The 24,897-nt window shown below is 36.5% G+C and overlaps 1 protein-coding gene across 4 annotated transcripts in view; it reads right to left on the bottom strand.

Moving 5' to 3' along the window:
- PPIG (peptidylprolyl isomerase G) overlaps positions 1 to 24,897 on the bottom strand; it is a 75,307-nt gene that overhangs the window by 19,762 nt on the left and 30,648 nt on the right. For all 4 annotated transcript variants that reach the window (XM_072612247.1, XM_072612249.1, XM_072612250.1 and 1 more), the window contains 6 exons: positions 16,605 to 16,665; positions 15,719 to 15,874; positions 14,898 to 14,972; positions 12,081 to 12,188; positions 8,765 to 8,809; positions 5,895 to 5,982 (listed from right to left, as the gene is read on the bottom strand). In XM_072612247.1, coding sequence (XP_072468348.1) covers positions 5,895 to 5,982; positions 8,765 to 8,809; positions 12,081 to 12,188; positions 14,898 to 14,972; positions 15,719 to 15,779 — 377 coding nt within the window. In that variant the 5' untranslated portion in view covers positions 15,780 to 15,874; positions 16,605 to 16,665. The remainder of the gene's footprint in view (positions 1 to 5,894; positions 5,983 to 8,764; positions 8,810 to 12,080; positions 12,189 to 14,897; positions 14,973 to 15,718; positions 15,875 to 16,604; positions 16,666 to 24,897) is intronic.

The raw sequence follows: 24,897 nt of genomic DNA, 5'->3' as shown, positions 1-24,897 counted from the left end.
TTTCTTCTTCATTCCTACCTTATTTTCCTTGATTACTATGTTTTTTGTTCCTCTAAATGAATTGTCATTTTATCTAGATTCATAAAGTAACTCATTGGCAGTTTAAATATGTAAACTGACATTTTTATTATACTGAAATCCTCCAGCTTAAGTATTTAAGGAGCATTTTGTAATTTAATCTTCACATTTAGTGGACTTATATTAAAGTTAATTGTTCTTTAGTTAACTGCTATTTATTTTGAGAGAATTCTCCTAAACATTCTGAGTTTGAGGTTTAGCAAGATATTTAAACATACAGCAAGTAAGTGGAAATAAAGAACTGAAGCACAGGAGAAAAGTTGGGATAAGAGATATATATTTGGGGTCCATCAGCATAGAGGTAATTACTATCTGTGAGAATACAATGAAATTGCCCAGAGAGGAAATATACAACAGATAAGAGAAGAGGACCAAAGACAGAGCCTTGAGGATATGTACACTTCAGGGTTCCAAGGAGGAGGAAGATGAGCTAGGAAAAGAGTCTAAGAAGTCAAACAAGAAGAGAATCAGACTAGAGCAGGAGATCCTTCTCCAAAAGAAGAGTATTCAAGAAGGGGCAGTTAATAGCATCAAATGATAAACAAAGTTCAAGGAAGTAAGGACTAGGAACAGGTCATTAGATAGGGAAATTATGATGCCAATGGTAACCTTGGAAACAGGGTTATAGAACATGGGGGAGAGAATACAGATTATAGGCGTTTTAGGCATGACTAGAAAGTGAGGAAGTAGAGGCAGTAGCTTCTCTTACTTGAAGTTAAACAAATCACCTAAATGCTATTAAACTGCTTTTGCAAAATGTACTCTGAGGAGAGAAAGTTGTTTTGCAGTTGTTGGGAAATGCCTGTTGAGTCAAAACAGAATGTATCTCATAAACTTAGATTATCTACCTAAAGGAGAAAGATCTTATAAATATAAAAGCACAGTTTATTATAGCAAAGAGCTAGAAAGCAGTACACATGCATTGACAGGGGATTGCCAGAACAAGTATATGAACATGACATAATATTCCTCCATGATAAAAAATGACAAATGGTGAAAAATTCAGAGAGGGAATGGTTGTAGAAGTGGTGTCTACTGAAGGAAGTATAACCAAGAGAACAATTTATAGGATGAATTAAATAATGTAAAGGAAATAATCCTTGAAAAACTTCAAAACTGACCAACACAGTGACCAATCCCAACTCTGGAAGACTTAGGAATGAAGGAAGCATGTTTCCTACTGTCGACATGAAAGTTTGGTTAAAAGAGGCAAACAGGCTAGGTGATACATAAATTCATATTGTTTTATTCCCTTAAAGCTAGCAGATACATGATCATGGAGCCAGAAGAACTATTCTGACTGATGAAAGAATGACCAGACTTAAATACATTTTAGAACAATCTCAATTCAGGATGCCTATGTCCCTCAAATTTATAGTCTCCATATGTGCTAAACCATACCACGAAAAAGGAAGTTTCATAGTTGAATTAAGTCATAAATACAATAAGACAAGACAAATGAAAAAGTGTCAATTGGAAATTAAGATCCCAGGATATCTGTGCTTCCCCTGTATAGTATATATCCGTAAGACACTAACATGAACTGAAGCATCCTGTCCTTTAGTGTGTTCATCCATTGTTGCCGATGAAGACCATGCCATCAGAGAAATAATGACATGACTTGTACTTGAGTTTGCTTTGAGTGAGGGAGGGCTGTGCAGGTCACCAGTCTCACTTCTCCTCCAGAGCCATCTGAATCTAGTGGCCAGATATTCATCAGGATGACTGGAGATGACCCAGGATGAGGTGACTGGGGTTAAGTGACCTGCCCAAGGTACACACAGCTGGAGAGTGTCAAGTGATTGAGGTGAGATTTGAACTCAGGTCCTCCTGACTCCTGCACTGGTGCTCTATCCACTGCACCACCTAGCTGCCTAACCCTTTTTTTGTCTTTTAGTAGTTACAAACAGGAAGAATGCCCCTGGTCAGCATCCTCTGGTCTTTAAATTGCTGACACAGGAAAGGGCATTTTTAGAGCAAAGCAAAGAATATCTGGTTGGTTAGTTCAGGCTTTGGCTTTTATTGGGGTTCAAATGATATGAAATGATTATCATTACCTCTTTCAGAATAAGGACTGTATTTTCATACACATGTCTATTTTTGTTTGATTACTTATTTACTGTAAGGGAGGGATCTACTGGATGGGGGAAAAATTAGTGGCAAGGGATAGATAGTGAGCATCAATGAAAATGAAAAAAATATAATTGTTAAAGTTCAGAAGTAAAAAAGAGGAGCTAGCTTGAAAGGACAATGGTTTGAGAAGGTAGCCTCTTTAAGAGGCTTTTCTTTAAGAAAAGACTGAAAATGAAAGTCACTGAGGATGTCCTTGCAGAAACATTCTAAGATATTCCATAAACGACAAAATTAAGGACAACCTTCTCAGCATGACATAATGGTTCTTAAAACACATGCCTGATCTATCTCTGCAACTTTATAATCCTAATATCAATTCCTTCAAGATCTAGTTCAAACATGAATTCTCTACATAAAAGCCTTTACTATTTACTAATCTTTCTAACATGTGATAGCTCATTCCTCTGAGCTCCCACAGGTCTCTGGCACTATTTTAGAGCACTTACCATATTTTACTTTCTAGAATAGCCGAGTACTTTCTTGGTAATCTCTTTTGAAATCAAGGAACACCTTTATTGTTTTTGTATCCTCTAAAGCATTAGCACGGTGCTTTGTACCCAGGAGATGTCCAGTAAAGCTCCTCCTCCCCTCCCCCCAAACAGTTCTTCTTTGAGGGAGATGTTTCTTTTTGTTTCAAACAGAACAGTATTAGTCTTTTAATTATTTGCCCACTCTTGGTCTCCCCGCACAAACCACTTATACATTCATATAGTCATAAAATTTTAGTGCTAGAAGACAACTGGGAGATATCTAATCCAATGCCCATTTTATAGGTAACAAAACTGAAAGGGACTTGTTCACGTAGCTAGTGAGTGGCAGAACTGACATCACTCACATACAGCAGGACTTTTCTTTAACCCATAGCATGCAGACTTGTATACTATCTCTCCCTGTCTCCTCTGATATTTTTACCTTCTTTTGATTGTTGGGGGCCTAAACTATGTGGGAAATAGATGGTTTTCACATCTAAGTTAACCATCCCTCTGCCTTTCCTGACATATATATTCCGCCTACCCTCTGTCTTAAGTGTTAATTCAGATATTCTTCAAAGTACAATGAAAGGAATGAGAAAGTAAAAACAAAAGTGCAATGAAGAGTAGAAATGAGGAAGGAGATTACTACTTTGTTGTAGGCAGCTTGTATCAAGTAAAACCACAAGAACAATAGTAGGAAAATGTATTAGTAGATCTAAAGAAGCTAAGTGGGACAATATATTTCTCCTTTGATACTAGAATTTTAGATATAAAACTGAATGAATTCAGTTCATGCATAGCAGCAAGAGTAACAAAAATAAATACTCCATGAAGTAATAATAATCAAATAACAAGTCAAAGATGTTTATTTGGTATTATGACTCCTGGTGTAATAAAGAAGAACACAGTATTATCCATAGACTTAGGAAAAGATCTTTTCAAAATGTTCATACACTTAACACAAAAGAAAATCAAGGGATATGTTCTTTTATTTCCTATTATGTTTCTCCTAGTTAAGCAATTCCAATGCCTTAACCCTTCCTTTAGGCTCTCTTCCTTCTTAATCACCTTATTATTCTATTCAAGCTGTTGGGTTTATTTTAAAGCGCTATCCTGGCCTTACTAGCAAAAAAAGTGATGAGGGTCAAGACAAAGAAGAGTGTTCCACTGATCTATCTATTAATCTATCTATCAATCTTAGTACCTGAAAATGAAGTTCTAAGGACCCCCAAAAAGGCTTCTGATGTGGAATTTTGTTCATACAATGTCCAACATTAGGTCAAAACCCCCACAAATACCTAAAATAAATCACCTGAGAGGTAATGTTAGAAGGGATGAAAACTTTATGCTCAAGAAGGTGGAAACTAAGAATTATTGAGAAAAAAGGACAAATAGTCACCTAATAGTCCTAAAAAGTGGAAAATGTATCATGCAATTAAAAAAAAAAACCACCTACAGAGCAGGAGTTATTAACCTTTTTAGTGTCACAAATTTCTTTTGGCAGTCTGGTGAAACCTGTGGACTTTTTCTTAGAACAATGTTGTAAATGCATAGGATCACAAAGAAAACCAAAATATTGAAATAGTTATCAAAACCTTTTAAAAAACTCCAATAAAAACCCAAGTTCTTGGACCCCTGAGGTCAAGAACCCTTGGAATATGGGATGGTATAGCAGAAAAGAGTACCAACTTGGAAATTAGTAAACTGGATCTCTAGTTCTATCTTTCTTGTTGACTAGGTGTGTGATTTAACACAAATCATTTAGTGTCTGGGTCTCAATTTCCTCATCTACAAAACAATGAGGCTGGATGACCTCTCAAGTGTTAACATTTTGACTATATAGACTCAGATTCATTTTCTTCATTTGTAAAAATTGGAAAACATTACACTTGTTCTATCAATCTCATTAAAGATCAAAAAACTTTGTGTGATTACTGAAAAAGTACAAAAGAGGAAGTGACAAAAGATATTGTAGATCAAGAACAAAAGGACAAAGGTAAAGAGGAGAAAGTGAAACATTAAGAAGGTAAATGCAACACGTTCCTATCCAGAGTTTAGACATAAAAGCTACATAATTGTTGATTCAGAGCAATAATAGTTTAGGGATGTGAGATTGGCTACAAAAAAGCAGTAGCTTAAAACAGGGATTTAAATTAATGCAGAACAATTTTAAAACAGGAAAAATATGTCAAATAGGGGATATTTTATAATAAAGATAAAGAGTAGAAATGCGAATTGATGTAAAAATTATAACAAAAAAGGAGTTTTCTACTTTTGAAAGAATCAAATGATGGTGGGAACCTACAAGTTATTTCAACATCTACTGACAAAAACATGTTTTTATAGTTAAACAACAGGAATGATAAGCAAAGGAAGATCACAGATATTCCGGAGTTGGGAATGGAAGGAATTTTTGTGCAGGAAGATAAAGGTTTAAAATAGTTATGTATAAAGCTAGAAATTTTAGAGAAGCCAAGATCTCTCATTTTGAAATGGCTAATATTCACCTCCACCGCTTTTAGTTTTACAAGCATTTTTTGATGCCTACCTGTCAGCTAGTAGATTAGGTACTAGAGATACTGAGAAATAGTTCCTGCCCCCTTAGAAAAATCAGGAGACTATTTAAAGATTAACCAAGACAATGGATGAGGACTACAGATATGAAACAAGAAACTGGTCCTTTGTGCTCTCAGACACTAACACTAGTAGGACATGAATTGTAGGTTCTGAGACTACCAAGGATTAATAAACCAGAGTTGCGAAGTGTTTTCTTGAATAAAAGACTGAAATGGATAAAGAATGTTTCCAAAGATTAACCTTAACTTATTTAGTGACTTAATTAGCAAACACGCTAATGAACTACCCCTGATTCAGCTACTATGGCCATTAAAAACCATCCTAACCTCTAATCTCCTCTTAAAAGATAGTAGTGACCCTCCAGATTTGCTTCTCAAAGATGGAAATGTAGAATCTCCTAGTTGATATTGAAATATATACATAAATAATGTGCAAACAAAAAAACACAGGACACTGTGATGACAATTTTTCAGCACAGAGAGAAATGAAAAAATTTGCACAAATATGGTTCACTTGATAATTCTTTCCTACCATCGAGTCTTAATCTCTCTCTATTCTCTAGTGACTATTGTAAGCAATGAAGCAAGTAATCAGGATGAGCTGGCTATTATTATACAGATGATTAATACTTACATGAAAAACTGTGAACCATTAGTATCCTTTCCTCTATTGGCCATTGACAACAGAAATTCTTTGTTGTGTTTAACAGCAAAACTCTCATCTAAAGAAGCAAAGTTTTCAATCCGAGGTTAAACATGTGCACGCACACACACACACACACACACACACACACACACACATATAAACACACAACATTAATTTTCACTTCTACTTTCTGACAATTTCTTTATGCTAATAAAGGCACATTTTAGGAAATGTAAATTTGGAAACTCAGAAACTTCAAAATTTACAAAATTTTTTCCATCAATAGAGAATAACAAAAATAGCTGCATATCATCTTGCTCTGTCTTCCCTTTCCCATCATGATTCTGTTCTTATAGTCAGTTCAATTCTATCTACACTGTGCTGTTCTCCTACCTGCTGTCCACCTGTGCAAGCCCAATCCTGGGTTATCCTACCATCTACTTCTTCCACCCCTTTTCATCTGCTGCTGACCAGAGCAGGAGGAAGCTGCCTAGAGGTGTAGAGTTCCTCATATTATAAATTCATATTGTCCAACCTCAATTGGGCCTTCACTCCACTGACACAGCTCTGTTACTCCCCCTTTCCTAGTATTTCTATCCCGAGCTTTGGACCCATACTGCAAAATGCCTACTGAAATTTTCAACTGTCCTCCCTGTCTAGAAGGTATTCTCCTCACCTCCATCTCAAAGAATCTTTTTTCCTTCAAAACACAGGTCAGACATCATCTTCTCTAACAGAACTCTTTACTGATCTCTCTAACTCCTGGTGCTCTTACTTTTGAAACTATCTTGTAATCACTTCCAATTTGTATTTATTCTCTTCATGTTTATTCTAATACTTATGTACTTTTCATCTCCCACCCAAAAGAAGATAAGGTCCTTTTGGGTAGGGGGTTGGTCCACTCCTTTATATTCCTGAGTTCTAGCACAGTGAATAGCACAAAGAAGGCATTTAATAAATGTGTGTGTTGATTGGCAGCTAAAGAATGCATTACTGTTGAATCAAGTTCTACCCTAGCCCTAATGGATAATAGAGGCCCATACGAATGAAGATAATTAAAAAGTTTTTCCTTAATATACACAAGGAAATATGCAATAAAGAAGAGAGGCAGAATAACCATATGTGGGGGTTCTTAACCTTTTTTGTGTCACAGGCTCTTCTGGCATTTTCATGAAGTCTATGGACTCCCTTCTCAAAAGAATGTAAATGCATGAAACACATAGAATTACAAAGGAAATCAATTATGATAAAAATATTTATCAAAATATTTTCTGGAAAGCTCCTGGGCCTCCGGTAAAGAATTTCTGACGTAGAATATAGAAAGCTAATCACAGAGTGAGAAAACCTGGGCTCAAGCTCTGTTTCTGACACATATTAGCTCTATGACCCTAGGCAAGACATTTCAAGTCTCACTCCCTCAAGCAACTCTCCAAGACTAAACTGCAGAGCAGCTGCTCATTTGCACTGGTTAATGGAGCTTCAATTATAGGTCTGGATTTTTAAAAAGATGAAAATATTTGCCCAACTAGACCCTCATATAGTAGTAAATAAAGGAGAAACAAAAAGTTCTCAGTGGGACTGCCTCTCACCCCTACACAATTTTTGAAGGAACTCTTTGACAGAAAAAATAGCAACAAACCAAAAGAATGCTAAATGCCTCTACTCTTCTGATGGGACTTTACATATCAAAACTTTACAATTAGGTAGTAATACTAGATGACTCTGCTATAACTCAACTTTTCTTTATCTGAACTTCTAAATAATTACTCCTGATGGAATAGTTATTTTCTCACCTATGACACACATCAATCAAGAAAAATTTATCAAAGTGCCTATCATATGCCATGCACAGTGTTAATGAGGTATCAAGAAGTTTATATAGTTTAATGAATGGTAACTACTTATCTGTCTGCTCAGTAACAAGGAAAATTTAAAATATAGCTCAAATTCACAATTAACAAATGACAAAGGGGAAAAACACTTTCATATTAATAAAATTATAATATATAGAAAATGGGGCTCAAACAATCAATCTAGCCTCTGGTTCAAGGTTACATGGCTATCCAATGATCTGTTAAAGATTTTCTTTTCCAGAAGATGCATAGCTTCTCTCTTTTGACAGTATAGTACACTGACAGAATATTATATTAGCGGCCTATATAAACATTTTAACACACCTTTTTGATTTAAAACATATATGCAATCTGAGTTTCAAGACCACAGCTTTGGTCAACACAAAATTTCACAAAGCAAGGTTTTTAAAACCTTTTTCAAAACAAAAATTAGGGAGGAAACTAGTTCAATTGTAGATGAATAAAAGGGGCTTTTATAAAGTCACTGCTCAATTCAAAAGAAACAAAAATACATAAAACATGGCTAATATTGAAATGTTTAACATGATTTCACACGTATAGTGGGTTTCACATTGCTTCCCTTCTCAGTGGCTGGGGAAGAGACTAAAGGGAGAGAGAGAAAATTTGAAATGCAAAATAAAAAATAGAGGCTATTGCACATATCTCTAAGATCAAGTTAACCAATAATCTTTAATGCAAAATTTTAAAGTTCATGGGTATACTGCTGGAATTAGAATACGGAGGAAACAAGTGATCTAAAGACTACAAGTATTTAGGGTTAGAGTCTCTTTAAATAATTTACATATTGGTGACCCCAGAGATCTTGAACTTGATTTTCTGTGCATTCTTCCCAATGACCAAACTATCAGACTAATAGCACATACTGGACTGAAAGTGACTATGTCCTATTCTTTGTATGTCCCCAAGCATCCTGAAAAGCAAGCTTTATACACAGTGCCCTTTTGATAAATGTGAATGATTTCCTATCAAAGGAGAATTACTTACCTTCAAAAAATCCTCCATAAATGGATTCTCCACCTCGTCCATTTCCTAGGAACAGAAAATACAACACATAAAGAGTTCATACATGAACATAAATTTTAAGACTTAAAAGATCACAAGCAACTCACAGAGTAGTTTCAGTTTAGTAAAATGTAAAAAAAAATTAATACTGACGAAAGTAAATAGGTTCTACAAAAACCCTACTTTGCATCCTCATTAAGGCACAGAAGTGATGCTAAAAGGCTATATGAGTGGACTGCAAGCTGTGGCAGTCTACCACAATACACTGATCTTGAGCATGGACCCAAGGACCAGTCTACCTAAATGCAGAGGCTCACTATCAATGGTTTTGTCACCGGGTCTTTGGCTAATCCATGTAACAGATAAAAATTTTAAAATGTCTCTCAGTCTTGTGCAGCACTATTCCATTTCTTCAGTCAGTAATAGCAAAAGAGGAAAAAGGTATTAAGAATTATGCAGTTCTGAAATAGTCTATAAAGATTACTAGCTAACAATACTAAATTCGAAGTTTCTGTTCAACAAGTGAACTGATCTACTACTAGAGGTATATATTCACTATTAATCAAATGAGAAGATACCAAATGCCACTCTCTCTCACACCATCTCCTTGGTGACAATGATTTCCAGAGTTAAAAAAAAAAAAAATGAAGTATTTCAACATCCAGTGACTCTTATCCTTACCTACATCATGATTACTGCCCCACTTTCATTCACCTGACCCTTTCCAATGTACTGTCTGAAATTCCTCTTCCACAAACAACAAAATTCACTTCATTTTAGACTTATTCCTCTCAAGCTCCAACAGATAACTTGGAAAACTTTATCCCAAAGGGGGAAGTTGTAATATCACTTTCTTCCCATTTCCACCTTCAAACTCTCTCCTCTGTTACCATAACCCAACAACTTCTCATTTGAAGTTCACTCCAATCAAATTTATGACAAATACCTACTAGCTCCAGGCCATTTCCCCCACCTTTTACAATGGGTTCAGGGAGTGACTCACCATTTTCTTCTACACTCTACTGGCCTTTATCCTAAAGGACTTCATTTCCTGATACTCCCTCAATCTCACTAAATAGCCTACTCTTGAATTTACTCAACTCTCATGACCACTACTCCTTAGATATACTAAGAAATGATAATATACTTGATCACATCTTTGATTTTGTATCATTCATAACTGTTTCAGTTCTATAATCAAAAGTACTGAAATATTTTATTACATCATAACTTCCTATTATTCTATCTCTTCCTATGCCATACTATTCCTAAATGTATTCTTCATCTTTGCTGAAACCTCTAACCCTTCCACTTTTCAGTTTATTCCCATGGCACCACCCTTATTCTGTTTATACTTACCACTTTTTCCGATCTTAATTTTTTAGATTAACCAGTTATTCTGTACACTATATTCCACTTTTAAATCTCTTGGTCCCTTGTAAATCTCCAACCCTGAAATATACTAGCCATCATCCATCTCCTTTGCTTACTTATCCCACTGCTACTAAATGGAATTGGAGAAAACCATGGTTCTGACTAGGTCTAGTAGAAAATTGGTAGTCTAATCTCAACTGGGCCTTCAATGCACCAAAACAATTCTTTTACTCCTCTTTTAGTTAATTCTCCATCCTATTCCTAAAGAAGTTGTTCCAAACCTTCTCTTTGCTTATACCTCTCACACTAACTCCTCCAATACCCTCATAGCTAAAGCCCTACGTCTTATACGCTGCTGGGAAAATAAATATAATTGACTGTAAGTTCCTTTTTTCATATCTGTCTACATCTCAGAACACTATCCTCCTCTCTTTTATTTTAGTCCTGGATAAAGAGATGTCCCTTATCAACAACTTCTGAAGAGATATCCTTGCTTGATCTCATCTCTCCAGCAGATTGCCCTTCTTTCCAGTTTTCTTTCTCTCTCTATAGACTGTCTCCTTCCCTGCTAGCTACAGGCATATCTGTGTCCCTTGTCACCAGACTATACCATTCTTTTAACGTATCATCTTCTTTTTCTAAGCCAAATTCCTAGGAAAATGTCTATGCTTGTTGCCCCCATCTCCTCTCTACTATCTCATTTTTTAACCTTTTGTAATTTGATATCCAACTTCATTACTCACCTGAAATGGCTCTATAAATCTGCCAAAGCTCCCTTAATAGCTAAAGCTAAATCTGATGACCTTTTCTCAATCCTCATTCTTCTTTATAAACATATGATACCCTGCCTTACGAGATATTCTTACTTCCTCTGGGTTTCTATAACACTTCTCTCCCTTTGTTTTCCTCTTACCTATCCGACTGCAATTCTCAGTGTTCTTGGCTGGATCATCCACACCACAATGCCATGTGGCTGTAGCCCTAGTCTCTGATCAAGGTCCTCTTTTGTTCCTTGGTGACCTCATCAGTTTACAAATGACCCCCAGATATATATGTCCCAGTCTCTCCTCTTGACTTTCATTCTCTCATCCTCAACAGCCTATTAGACATGAGAAATGGATGCTTCATGGGCATCTCAAACTCAACACATCTCACTCTCTGCAACCCTACCTATGCAGCCAGGGCTGAAATATGATTGATTTACTTGTTCAAAATCATGCTCATCTGTCACTCTTCTCTCCACTGTCACAGCTACCACCATAGGGCCTCTCTCCTCTAACCTGAATTTTTGCAATGACTTGCTAATTCATCTCCCTGACTCAAGTATCAAAGTCTCTAATCTATCCTCCACATAGCTGCCAAAGTAAATTTCCTAAAAGACAGGTTTTACTCTATCCCCTACTCAAATTCCAAAGGATCTCCATTATAGTTGGCACCAAATATAAACCGCTGTTTGTCTTCACAATTTTGTTCTAATCTACCTTTTCAGCCTTATTTATACATTACTTCCCTTTACACACTAAAGCCCCAGCTATGCTTGCCTCCTTATTATTTCTCATACACAGTATTCCTTTCTCCTATCTCCTTGTGTGTTTTCACTTGATGTCCTCCATGTCTGGAATGTACTCTTTCCTCACCTCTAAATTACGTAAATCATGTTTCAGAAATGAAGGGCTAATCATGTAGTTCTCATATGCATCAGGAGATCACTAAAGGTTTTAACAAAAATGGCTACTAGTTTCGAAAAACAGATTACTGAATACAAATTATTCTCCTATGTGACCAATTACTCATATAGTTACTAGTATGCCACGTATGGAAATATAATTTTTAAAAATACATGAAACAGAGGAAGGAAATATGCTTTTACTTTAACAAATATATTTGTGGGTGTAACTAATAAATTTTCATCTGATTCACTTACCTTCACTGAAATCACCACCTTGAACCATAAAATCCTTTACAACTCTGTGAAAAAGACAACTTTTATAATGTAATGGCTTCTGAGTAGATTTTCCTGTACCCTTTTCACCTAGATGAGGGAGGAAAAGGTTTATTAGGAACAGAGAATAGTAAGAATCAACATCACCTGTCTTACTTCTCACTCTTCTGGAAAAAGTTTCTAATAATCAAACAATAATCAAAACTATGATTAAACTGAGCTTTCACTTTTGATTGGGTGTTCTCAGATTTTCATAAAGCTTTATAAAATAAAGGAAAAATAGAGGTAAAAATCTCATTACAGCAAATGCAATCACAAAGTTCTTTTCTGAATCTGCTGTTTTTCAACTTGAATTCTTTACAATGAATAATTTTATAAAACAAATGTTTTTCTTCTTTGTTCCTTTCCATTTAACAGTTATTCTGTAATGAAAATCTCTGACATTATTTAACATATGTGCTATAAAAGGAAATATAGGAAGAGAGGAGCGTAGAACAGTTTTATTAAAAACAGAGCTTAATCCCTGATGAAACTTTAAAAATCCCCAATTCTCAATTTGCTTTTTTACAGATAAGGAAACTGAGCCCCAGAAAGATGAAGTGATTTGTCTAAGGTAATAATGGAAGATTCATGTTTTGTGAATTTCAATCTAGGACTGTTTGGATAACACTACTTTGTCTTCCTTTCAACTCTCATTACTGTCACCACCTAGAAAAATCCACCTAAACTTCCAAACTACCAACATCAACAAAACTAAAAATCCTACAATAGTATCTACAAATGTAAAGGAAAAAAGTGGATTTAGAGTAATTTACATGTTAATTCACTGAAGTTCTTTAAAAATGTTTTCTACTCATTTTTTAAAAATCTACCACTATCTTTAATGAGTAATTTTTAAAGTTTCCATGGATTATTTTAATCCCTCCCCCTAAACTGTTAGTATCAAAGTCCATTCCAGTGTGTTTCTCTTCAATGAAATCTGAATATGTAACTATTCCAAAGGAATATGTGCCCATATTTTTAATCAATTTCCAACACTGATCCACTATTCAAGTAGTCTAACATTGAGTTCTTCAACTGATGAAAATAGTCTTAACTATTTCCAAAGACATCATAATTACTTTTAAATCCACAAGTAACTTGCGGAAGTAAATGATCAATTTTATACATCTTCCCTCACGATAAAACAAGAAATAGACTTAAGTAATAATATGAATGATCTGAATTAGGTATAAACATGATTTTTTTAAAATAATTCTTACTCCCTCTCAATTCTCTTCCTGTATGTTACTTCTCAGTCTCCTTTTCTGTATCATTAGACACATCCCATACATCAGGAATAACTCAAGGCTTTGTCCTAGTGTCTTAGTGATATCATCAGCTCTCATAGGTTTAATTATCATCTCTATACAGAAGATTCCTATTTTTTAATCCATACAACCAATCTCCTATTGGACTTCAATAGGCATCTCAAACTCATCATGTCTAAAACAGAACCTATCTTTCCTCTCACAACCACCTCCTCTGAATCTCCTTATTTCTTTCAAGGGTACCACAATTCTTTCACCATTCATTCAGCTTCACATCTGTAATGTTAACAGAACAGGACTAACACATGGAACCTGTGGTTCATGGAGCTCAGACTGGGAGGAGCTTGCCCAAGGAGGAGGGAGGGAGGGGGGAAGGAGGGAGAGAGAGAGAGGAAGAGGGAGTGAGAGAGAGAGAAGGCAGAGTGGAGAGATGAAAGTAAGCTGTGAGTGGGAGCAGCTGGTCCAAGGAACACAGAGAGATAGAAGTAAGCTGTGAGTAGACGCAGAGAGCAATTTGTCTAGGGTAACTTGTTTTTGTGGGGAGGCCTGACAGAAAGAAGGTTTAAGATGTTAGTGCTCCCTGGATTAGTGATAAGTACTCTGTTAAATCTTACCTTCCTAGTATTCTAATGATGTCCCAAATAAATATTTTGGCTTTGCCTTTGAGGAAGAGAGTTTATTATGTTTTATGAATTTACCCTGGAAATAAGCATGCATATTCATAGTGGCTGCTATGGGTACCACACTGGTACCTCTTCCAGTTCTCATTGTCCACCTCTCACTGCCCTCCTACCCCCATATCCAATAAAGTGCCCAAGCTTGTTGATTCTATCTCCACAACATTTATCAAATCTGTCTTCTCTCTGCTCATGTAACCAACAGTTTGGGCCCTCATCACTTTTTCTCCCCTGGAATCAACGCAATAGTCTCCTAACTGGAGGCTGACTGAAACTTATCTCCATTTTAATTCAGCCTTTGGTTGGCTATCAAAGTGATTTTCCTGAAGCAAAGATTTAATTGTCATTCTCCTACTCAAAAAACCCCTAGATTTAGAAATCATACATTTATCACTCAGTTCAACCCAAACCTTCTACATGAAACTTTTCCTGATTCCTCCTCATCCCCCTAGTCACGAATACCTCCTAACCAATATTACCATGTATATATATACTTATATGTATCTATTTTGTCTCTTCAGAAAGAATTTAAGCTCCTTGATAGCAGGAATTGCTTCATTTTTGTCATTATATCATGGACCACTGGGACTAACTGAACAGACAATCAATATGGATTTTAGAATATGTGACCTTTGTCAAATCACTTAACTTCTTGGGGCTTCTGCCTCTTGAACTATATTTCAAACACATTTCCTGAAAGATGAATTGCCATGCTATGAATTTGACATAGTGGAATAAGAAGAAATCTCCAAACATAAAAAATAGTCACTATAAAATCTAACTTCATAAAGCACACGAAAACATCTACAAACCTGTACAAAGACACCGGAAATTCTCACATGTTTTGGGACACACATCAGAAAATAATTCAAAGACAACTCTTCCAGCTGAAAAAGAGAATATATAGTTTAAAATAGGGGCAGCTAGGTAGTGCAATGGATAGAGTGCTGGGTCTGAAGTCAAAAAGATTCATCTTCCTGAGTTCAAATCTGGCCTAAGAGACTTACTAGCTATATGACCCAATGCAAGTTAGTTAACCTTGTTTGTCTCAGTTTCCTCTTCTATAAAATGAGTTGGAAAAGGAAATAGCAAACCACTCTAGTTTCTCTGTCAAGAAAACCCCATATGGGGGTCAAGAAAGCTATCCGGCCCTACAGGACAAAAGAGAAGACGGAGACAAGGGCAGGGAGGGAGGATAGAGGAGAGAGCAGATTGGTCACAGGGGCAATTAGAAAACTTGGGTCTGGGGGGGAGGGGGAAAAAGGGGAGAAAATTTGTAACCCAAAATTGTGTGAAAAGAAAAAAAAAAAGAAAACCCCATATGGGGTGACTGAAAATAACAACATATTTTTAAATCGCTTTGTACATTATTCAAATAGGTAAGTTAGGGATTGACCCTGTGATTTTACTGGTACAGGGAGCTCCCAGATTAACAAACTCCTTCTACCAAAGCAGGTCAGCACTTTCTCTGCAACTTAAAATCTTAAAGAGTTGCCTAGGACTGACTGAGTCACACAGCCAGTTCTTTATCAACTTATTCCATACCGCTTCTCATTTAATATAGATTTACTTAAATATATACTACTTTAAAAAGATAAAAAAATTATTTTTAAATGTGAAGTCATTTTCTTACCAGGTAGATTGTTTATGGCTATGTCAAAAAAACATCGAGGACGTTGGACCTTTATTCCCATGGTTTCAAATACTTCTAAACTACATTCAAAATACGGGTTTAAATAAACCTATATTTAACCAGCAACAATTCCTCGGCAACTTCTGCAGAAAAAATCTGGAGACAAACAGAACACACAGAAATTTTGAGGCAATATTTACTTTAAATCATTTAATGCATCAAATGAGTTAATTAGTTTACATTCAGGGCTTCAACAGATCTGTGATCTTAAAACAGGGGGAAATAATACATTTTTTCTCTTATGTATTACAGATTCTAGTTGATTTGTTGAAATGTGGTCATTTTACCCCTAGATTCTAGATAATGTTTCAAACATAATATATTCTTAATATGTGTGTTGAAGTGAATGAAGTTATTAAGAAAATATTACATACAGAGATATACAATTTCCATTATAGTATTATTCCTATACCTCACCATATTACAGAAATAATTCTAGGTTCTACAGGCTATACAAATGGAGCAGAAAGGATTTGATAGTTATCAAATTAGAATGTTTTTGACTACAATACGGACAATATATTCTTTTGGTTTCCCAGGGACTAGCCTAGTTAAATTCAGCAAAACTCATTACTAGGTTGGATGCAAAGTGAAGAGCCATGCCACATTTTATGCACTGGTGAAAGGAGCATTCAGGTGAATGCAATGACAGATCCTTGAAGATGCATGTGTAGTTTAATCATCAATTCAATTAAGAGCCTTTAACATAGTGATTCATGTTGATTCCAATTTTGCAAATAGAAGACTAAATTGTAAACCTAACCAGCAAGGTATTATATAAAAACTTTGAAGTTAATAAAAGAGGTAACAAAACAACTAGATTTACCTTTAAACTGAGAAGACAGAAATCAAAGACAAATGACCAAATAATCCAATTCTACTTTTACCTAGAAAAAAAGTAAGAAAGGTAGGATTACTTGATAGTTTATATATATATGTGTATATATATATATATATATATATACATACACACACACACACACACACAGGTATATATATATATACACATACAAAAAAAATAATCTATCCATAATAAGAGTGCCAAATTACTGAAGAAAGATGAAGTCTACCGAACATGCATTGCTAGTGTTTTGTGTTTTTAAATTCTGACATTCAAAAAATGAAAATATGGGCACCAATAACATTATGTTCTAATAAGCTATTTCCATGTCATAGCTGGGAAGCCCATAATACTGCTTTATTGAAGTAAACACAAATTCCAAGAAACAATAAATTCACAGTTCAGTTAGCAGAAAATCTGACAAAAATGTCATTTGGTATAATCTTACTCTGATCCCTCACTGTAGGATAGAGGTTACACTTAGCTTTCAGAGAGTATACTAGCAGAAAGCAAGTTCCAATAGACCTTATCAAGCTAAAAATGTTTTGTGTATGGGTTAAGACTGTGTTTGATATATGGCGAATAGCCTAGTATGCTGTGACTGAATCACCAGGTGAACCAAAAGATGGTAAATTTTTCAGGCACAGTAATTATTAATGCCCATATGCACTGGAAAAAGCAACAATCACATCCATCTATGACATTAGAGATCTGAGAAATATTAATGTCTTCTTAATAAAATACACACAAAACATATTTGGATATCTATATAACGTGAAATATTTTAATAGAATCTATCATGCTTTTTCTAAGTGACTGATTTTTACTTTTTCACTTTCATAGTACCAAGTAGATGTTTCTATACTATAGACACTCGTTGCTAGTGAAGCCAAAAAATGATATAACTAATTGTTTAAGGTAGAGACTGTGAGAGAAACAAAAAGTAAAGTTTCCACACAAATTATTAGTTGATGAAGTCATTGAGAATAAGTCAGATAATAAGAAAGAGAGCAGACTTCAGGTGGACTTAACCAACCAGGAGACAGACAGTGGCCTTCAGAAAATTACAAAGTTCTTGATAAAGGAACCAAATCTACAGCTAGCTGGAACTAGCCAAGAAAATGACCTAGAGTTACCTGGAGAAGACTTTTTCTTTACTGTGCTTGCTTAATGAACCTCATGCATATCATTAGACACACTCCACATAAAATTACCCCTCCATTTTCTGATCATGGGCCCTATGTTGGAGCATGTTTGGGAGGGGGAATTACACTATGGAGAGGATACGTAACGAGCATGTAGAGTAGGTGGTGACCTAATGGAGAACGGATCAATTCACCTCCTGATGGGAGGATCTGTCTTGAACTAAGGGTACACAGCTCATCTCATTTCTGTATTCAGTGTTCCCTCCTCCTGAAAAGAGGTTAGGAATTTGCTTTGGCCAAAGTGTTCAATTCTTCTGAACTCTGCTGTAATAAATTTTCCTTGATACCTCATTAGTGTCAAGCATGTCTCTAACAAGAGGCAATATGTAAAATACTTAAAGGTTTTTTTTGTTTTTTCTCTGCAAATATATAAAATGTAAACTGGTAGTTAAGAAAGTAACTAAAAGTGCTTCCTGTCTCTTTGTTACTATGAAAAATCTCAGATTTCCATAGAAAGCTGTTGCCCCAGACTATCAACAATCTTTTTTTTTTTTATTTTTTATTTAACTTTTAACATTTTCACAAAATTTTGGGTTACAAATTTTCTCCCCTTTTATCCCCTCCCGCCCCCAAACCCAAGCATTCTAATTGCCCCTGTGACCAATCTGCTCTCCCCTCTATCCTCCCTCCCTGCCCTTGTCTCCGTCTTCTCTTTTGTCCTGTAGGGCCAGATAGCTTTCTTGACCCCTTAACCTGTATTTCTTATTTCCCAGTGGTAAGAACATTACATTTGATCCTAACACTTTGAGTTCCAACATCTTTAGCTCCCTCCCTCTCCACCCCTTCCCCTTGGAAGACAAGCAATTCAATATAGGCCAAATCTGTGTAGTTTTGCAAATGATTTCCATACTAGTTGTACTGTATAGGACTAACTATATTTCCCTCCATCCTATCCTGTCCCCCCATTACTTCTATTCTCTTATGATCCTTTCCCTCCCCATGAGTGTCGACCTCGGATTGCATTCTCCTTCCCATGCCCTCCCCTCCATCCTCCCCCCCACCCTGCTTGTGCCCCTGCCCCCCACTCTCCTGTATTATGAGATAGGTTTTCCTATCAAAATGAGTGTGCATTTTATTCTTTCCTTTGGTGGAATGTGATGAGAGTAGACCTCATGTTTTTCTCTTGCCTCCCCTCTTTATCCCTCCACTAATAAGTCTTTTGCTTGCCTCTTTTATGAGAGAAAATTTGCCCCATTCAACTTCTCCCTTTCTCCTCCCAGTATTTCTCTCTCACTGCTTGATTTCATTTTTTTTTTTAAGATATGATCCCATCCTCTTCAATTCACTCTGTACACTCTGTCTCTATGTATGTGTGCGTGTGTGCATGTGTGTGTGTGTGTACTCCCACCCAGTACCCAGATACTGAAATGTTTCAAGAGTTACAAATATTGTCTTTCCATGTAGGAATGTAAACAGTTCAACTTTAGTAAGTCCCTTATGACTTCTCTTTCCTGTTCACCTTTTCATGGTTCTCTTCATTCTTGTGTTAGAAAGTCAAATTTTCTTTTCAGCTCTGGTCTTTTCATCAAGAAAATTTGAAAATCCTCTATTTCATTGAAAGACCATTTTTTCTCCTGAAGTATTATACTCAGTTTTGCTGGGTAGGTGATTCTTGGCTTCAGTCCTAGTTCCTTTGACTTCTGGAATATCCTATTCCATTCCCTTCGATCCCTTAACGTAGAGGGTGCTAGATCTTGTGTTATCCTGATTGTATTTCCACAATACTTGAATTGTTTCTTTCTAGCTGCTTGCAATATTTTCTCTTTCACCTGGGAATTCTGGAATTTGGCCACAATGCTCCTAGGAGTTTCTCTTTTTGGATCTCTTTCAGGAGGTGATCTGTGGATTCCTTGAATATTTATTTTGCCCTCTGGTTCTAGAATCTCAGGGCAGTTTTCCTTGATAATTTCATGGAAGATGATGTCTAGGCTCTTCTTTTGATCATAGTTTTCAGGTAGTCCCAGAATTTTTACATTGTCTCTCCTGATTCTATTTCCAGGTCAGTTGTTTTTCCAATAAGATATTTCACATTATCTTCCATTTTTTGAATCTTCACGCTATGTTCTGTGATATCTGTCTTTCTCATAAAGTCCTTAGCGTCCATCTGTGCCATTCCAGTTTTGAAAGATCTATTTTCTTCAGTGAGCTTTTGAATCTCCTTTTCCATGTGGTTAATTCTGCTTTGGAAAGCATTCTTCTCCTCATTGGTCTTTTGAACCTCTTTTGCCAATTGAGTTAGGCTAGTTTTCAAGGTGTTAATTTCTTCAAGATTTTTTTGGTCCTCCTTTAGCAGGGAGCTGATCTGCTTTTCATGCTTCTCTTTCATCCCTCTCATTTCTCTTCCCAGTTTTTCCTCCACCTCTCTAATTTGATTTTCAAAATTCTTTTTGAGCTCTTCCATGGCCTGAGCCCATTGGGTGGGCTGGGACACAGAATCCTTGATTTCTGTGTCTTTGCCTGATGGTAAGAATTGTTCTTCCTTGTCAGAAAGGAAGGGAGGAAGTGTCTTTTCTCCGAGAAAGTACCCTTCAATAGTTTTATTTCTTTTCCCTTTTCTGGGCATTCTCCCCAGCCAGTGGCTTGACCTCTGAATATTCTCCTCACACTCACCTTGCCTCCTGGTCCTCCCAGCCAGCTTTGGGGACTGAGATTCAAATGCTGCTTCCCGCCTTAGGGCTTTTGGCGGGGGCAGGGCTGCTATTCAGTGTGAGAATTAAGTTCAGATGGTCAGGTCGGGGCAGGGCCGCCTCTCAGGCTCTGTTCCCTCAGGGGGTTTATGCACAGACCTTCCACAATGGATCCAGGCTCCCGCCAGCTTGGGGAGCCCCTGTCTGCAGCCGCCTCTCAGCTTCTATCTGGGGGGGGGGGGGGGCCGAGCCATGGGGGCACCCCACTCCCCTCTCGACCCGCCAAAGAGACTCTCTCACTGACCCTCGTCACCTGGGGGGTGGGGGGGGCTTGTGCCGCCGCTGGAGATCCCGTCCCTGAGGCCTGCTCGGATCGGAGCCGCGGCCGCCGCAGGTCTGGGCTGGGCTCCTCATCTGCAGCGCGATGGACCTTTTGCGAGAGGTTTGCAGGTCCCTCTGTGGGTGGAGGGACCCACGTGGCCGCTGGAGATCCCGTCCCTGAAGCCCGCTCGGATCTTTTCCTCTCGGTGCCGGCCGCGGCAGGGCTGTACTCAGCTCCCAGTCCCGGCGCCCAGTCCGCAGCGCGAAGGACCTTTTGGGAGAGGTCTGCAGGTCTCTCCAGAACAGAAATCTCCCTTGCTCCAATGTTCTGTGGCCTCTGGGTGCAGAATTCACGGTGAGTTGGTCCCCTCTAGCCGTTCTGTGTATCAACAATCTTTTAAAAGGCATTAGGAGGTTGGGAAGAGAAAAAATGTAGAATGAAGAGTAGGACTATGACTCCTACAAATAACTAATGTTTTGAAAGATGTTAAAATGTATTGGGTCTACCTTATTCCATAGTCAAATGTAGTCACAGAAGGCCAAGATAAACAGAATTACATACATTCAGACACTGAACATTTTTTATGTCAAAAAAGTTTTTTACCCCAGCTTCTGGGATAAGAACTCATTGTTTGACAAAAATTGCTGGGAAAACTGGATAACAGTGTGGCGGAAATTAGGCATAGACCCATACCTGACACCGTACACAAGAATAAAGTCCAAATGGGTACATGATTTAGGTATAAAGATTGATACCATGAATAAACTGGAGAAGCAAGGAATAGTGTATTTATCAGATCTATGGAGAAGGGAAGAATTCTTTACTAAAGGAGAGATAGAAAGCATTATGAAATGCAAAATGGATAACTTTGATTACATTAAACTGAGAAGTTTTTGCACAACCAAACCCAATGCAACCAAAATCCGGAGGGATGTAGTAAATTGGGAAAGAATTTTTACAGCTAAGCTCGGGGATAAAGGCCTCATTTCTAGAATATATAGAGAACTGACCCAAATGTATAATCATACAAGTCATTCCCCAATTGATAAATGGTCAAAGGATATGAACAGGCAATTTTCAGAGGAAGAAATTAAAGCTATCTATAATCATATGAAAAAATGCTCTAAATCACTATTGATTAGAGAGATGCAAATCAAAACAACTCTGAGGTATCACATCACACCTATAAGATTGGCAAACATGACAGAGCAAGAAAATGATAAATGCTGGAGAGGATGTGGGAGAGTTGGAACACTAATTCATTGTTGGTGGAGCTGCGAGCGCATCCAACCATTCTGGAGAGCAATTTGGAACTATGCCCAAAGGGCTACAAAAATGTGCATACCCTTTGACCCAGCAATATCGCTACTAGGACTATATCCCCAAGAGATCATAAAAATGGGAAAGGGTCCCACATGTACAAAAATATTTATAGCAGCACTCTATGTAGTTGCCAAAAACTGGAAGTCAAGGGGATGTCCATCAATTGGGGAATGGCTGAATAAATTATGGTATATGAATGTAATGGAGTACTATTGGGCCATAAGAAATGATGAACAAGAAGACTTCAGGGAAGCCTGGAAGGACTTATATGACCTGATGCTGAGTGAAAGGAGCAGAACCAGGAGAACTTTGTGCACAGCAACGACCACAGTGTGTGAGAGTTTTTTCTGGTAGACTTGGATTTTTGTAATAACGCAAAAACTTCTTATTAAAAAAAAAAAAATCCCAAAGGTGGTTCTCAAGGCAAAATGCCTTCCACACTCAGAGAAAGAAATATGGAAGTCACTCACAAAATGTAGCAGATCATGTGTGTGTATGTGTATGTGTTTGTGTATCATGTTCTGATTTGTTATACGATTTCTTTCATTTATTTTAGTCTGACTACATAGCATGACTATAGTGAAAATATACTCAATAGGAAAGTATATGTAGAATCTATACAGAATTGTATGCAGTCGTGGGGAGGGAGGGGGGTAGTGAGGGGTAGGTGGGGGGGGATAAAATCTCAATTGTACGGCAGTGATTGTTAAACATTAAAAAATAAAAATAAAAAAATTAAATTAAATTAAATTTAAAAAAAAAAAAGTTTTTTAAAAGCCCATTGGTTAGGGGGCAAATGGAAGGATATATGAATGTGCCGTAAAAATCAATGTGTTGTAAAAAAAAAAAAAAAAAAAAAAAGAAGAAAAATGAAAATTTAAAAAGACAAAAAGTCCATCTAAATCTCCAGATATAAAGCATTTCCAGATAACTTGTACAGCATGTTTGAATTTTGAACAAAGTTTGCAGACAATATAACACTGTATAGTCCTTCAAACTTGTTAAGATCATATTCAAACTACATATAAATCTAGTTTCTATTAAAACTACACATATGCAAAACACCCCCAACCTCCCAGTAAACATATACAGGGAACAAAGTGAATATAGCCAGAATAAATTCTGAGGGAACCCAATTCACACAATAAACAGTTTGTGGCCAGAGAATTCCTGGTTCTAGGATCCCAAAAATAAGTTATTTCAGTTCTTACAAATAATTTTACCTATAAAATCTAGAAATCAAAGCACACCTAATGTGCAATTTTAGTCTCTTTACTCAAAATTATTTTCAGAACAAAAAATACTTCAATAAAAATTTTACATACTTTTGTTTCTATGCTTTGTAAACATGTTAGAACATGAAATAGTGTTTATTAACAACAGGTTTCCTCCCTCTAAGAGGTATTTTTGTTTTCTTTCCTCAACTTTCATTTCTATTTGCTTATGTATATGTTTCAAAAAGAACTGAGCAGAGTTTGGCTTAAAAATTGCAGAAATGGAATTGGATTTATATGGTCTTCAGAGAGAAAGCAAAGGGGAAAATATCTAGTTATAACTTCTAGTTATGTTGGGGTGGGAGGTGGGGATTAACCTGATTTTTCTCCATCTTCTCTCTCCCTCCCTCATCCAGATCTAGTTACTATATCATTTTTTTCCCAAAGCAATACTGTCAAAGTATTTTCTATAACATGATACAAGATATAGGCAACAAGACTTTTCACAGCCACAAGGCAAATATGGTTTCCAAATGACTACAAGAAAAAAGCTGGCCCTAATCTTCTACAATAAGTCTACCTTTTCAATTTTATCTTCAACTTATCTTCTAGCTTCAGTTGAGTGATTAAGGTAAAAAACCAGGCTGCAAAAGGTTGATGAGATGGAAATAAGTGGAAGTAGTAATTTTTTCAAACAGTTTAAACTAAGAAACATAGGACATGGCTAGAGACTATAGGGCTATAAGCTCAGAGGCTAGTAGAACGTGGAATTTGAAGGAATACTGAATGATTATGATATAAGCAGAGCTGTCACCTTTTTGGAGAGCCTTTAGGTATATTTTTTAATATTTTTATATTTATATATTTTAATATTTTTAATACAGAATCATATAGGGTTTTTTTAGTTCATAATCAAGTGTTTTGATATTTCATATTTTCTGTGCCTTTCAGTCATCCTTTTTTTAACAGTTGTTTTCAAATACCCTGGTCTCCCAGTTCATCAATCTATAAAATTCCCATGATCTCCACCATTCCATCTCAGCTATATACATACAGGTATGATTTCACTAACCTCAACAAATCCTCTACTTTAATAATGAAGCATAATGAAATACCTTTTACCCAAACATAATCACCTATCATTCCTTCTTATTCTTTCTTATTCCTTCTTATGTTTTATTATTCTCTAAATCCATTCTTCATTCTCACTGTCCCCTCTAATACCTTCAGCCAGAAATCTAGGCCATCAACCTTACCTTTCTTATCCCTCCTTTTCCTTATCTTAGCTCCTTGATCAATTCTACATTATTCTCTATTTTCAAAACCTGAGTGACTCCCTTGTTCTATCACTGATCACATCTTACCAAATCCTAACTGAATTATCCCCACCATCTACCTTCTTAATACATACTATTTCATTTGGTTATCTCATCAGCTCCAATGGACTTAATCAGCACTTCTACTCTGATGATTCTCAAAATCTCCTTATCCCCACCTCTCTGCTTCTCTCCAGTCTCATATCTGCATACTGAACATCAGGATATCCTCTACATTTAAACTCAGTAAGTCCAAAACTGAATTCATTAT

Source organism: Notamacropus eugenii, chromosome 5, assembly GCF_028372415.1.
Source record: "Notamacropus eugenii isolate mMacEug1 chromosome 5, mMacEug1.pri_v2, whole genome shotgun sequence".
NCBI classification, from domain to species: domain Eukaryota; kingdom Metazoa; phylum Chordata; class Mammalia; order Diprotodontia; family Macropodidae; genus Notamacropus; species Notamacropus eugenii.
This window is presented reverse-complemented; position numbering and strand designations above follow the sequence as displayed.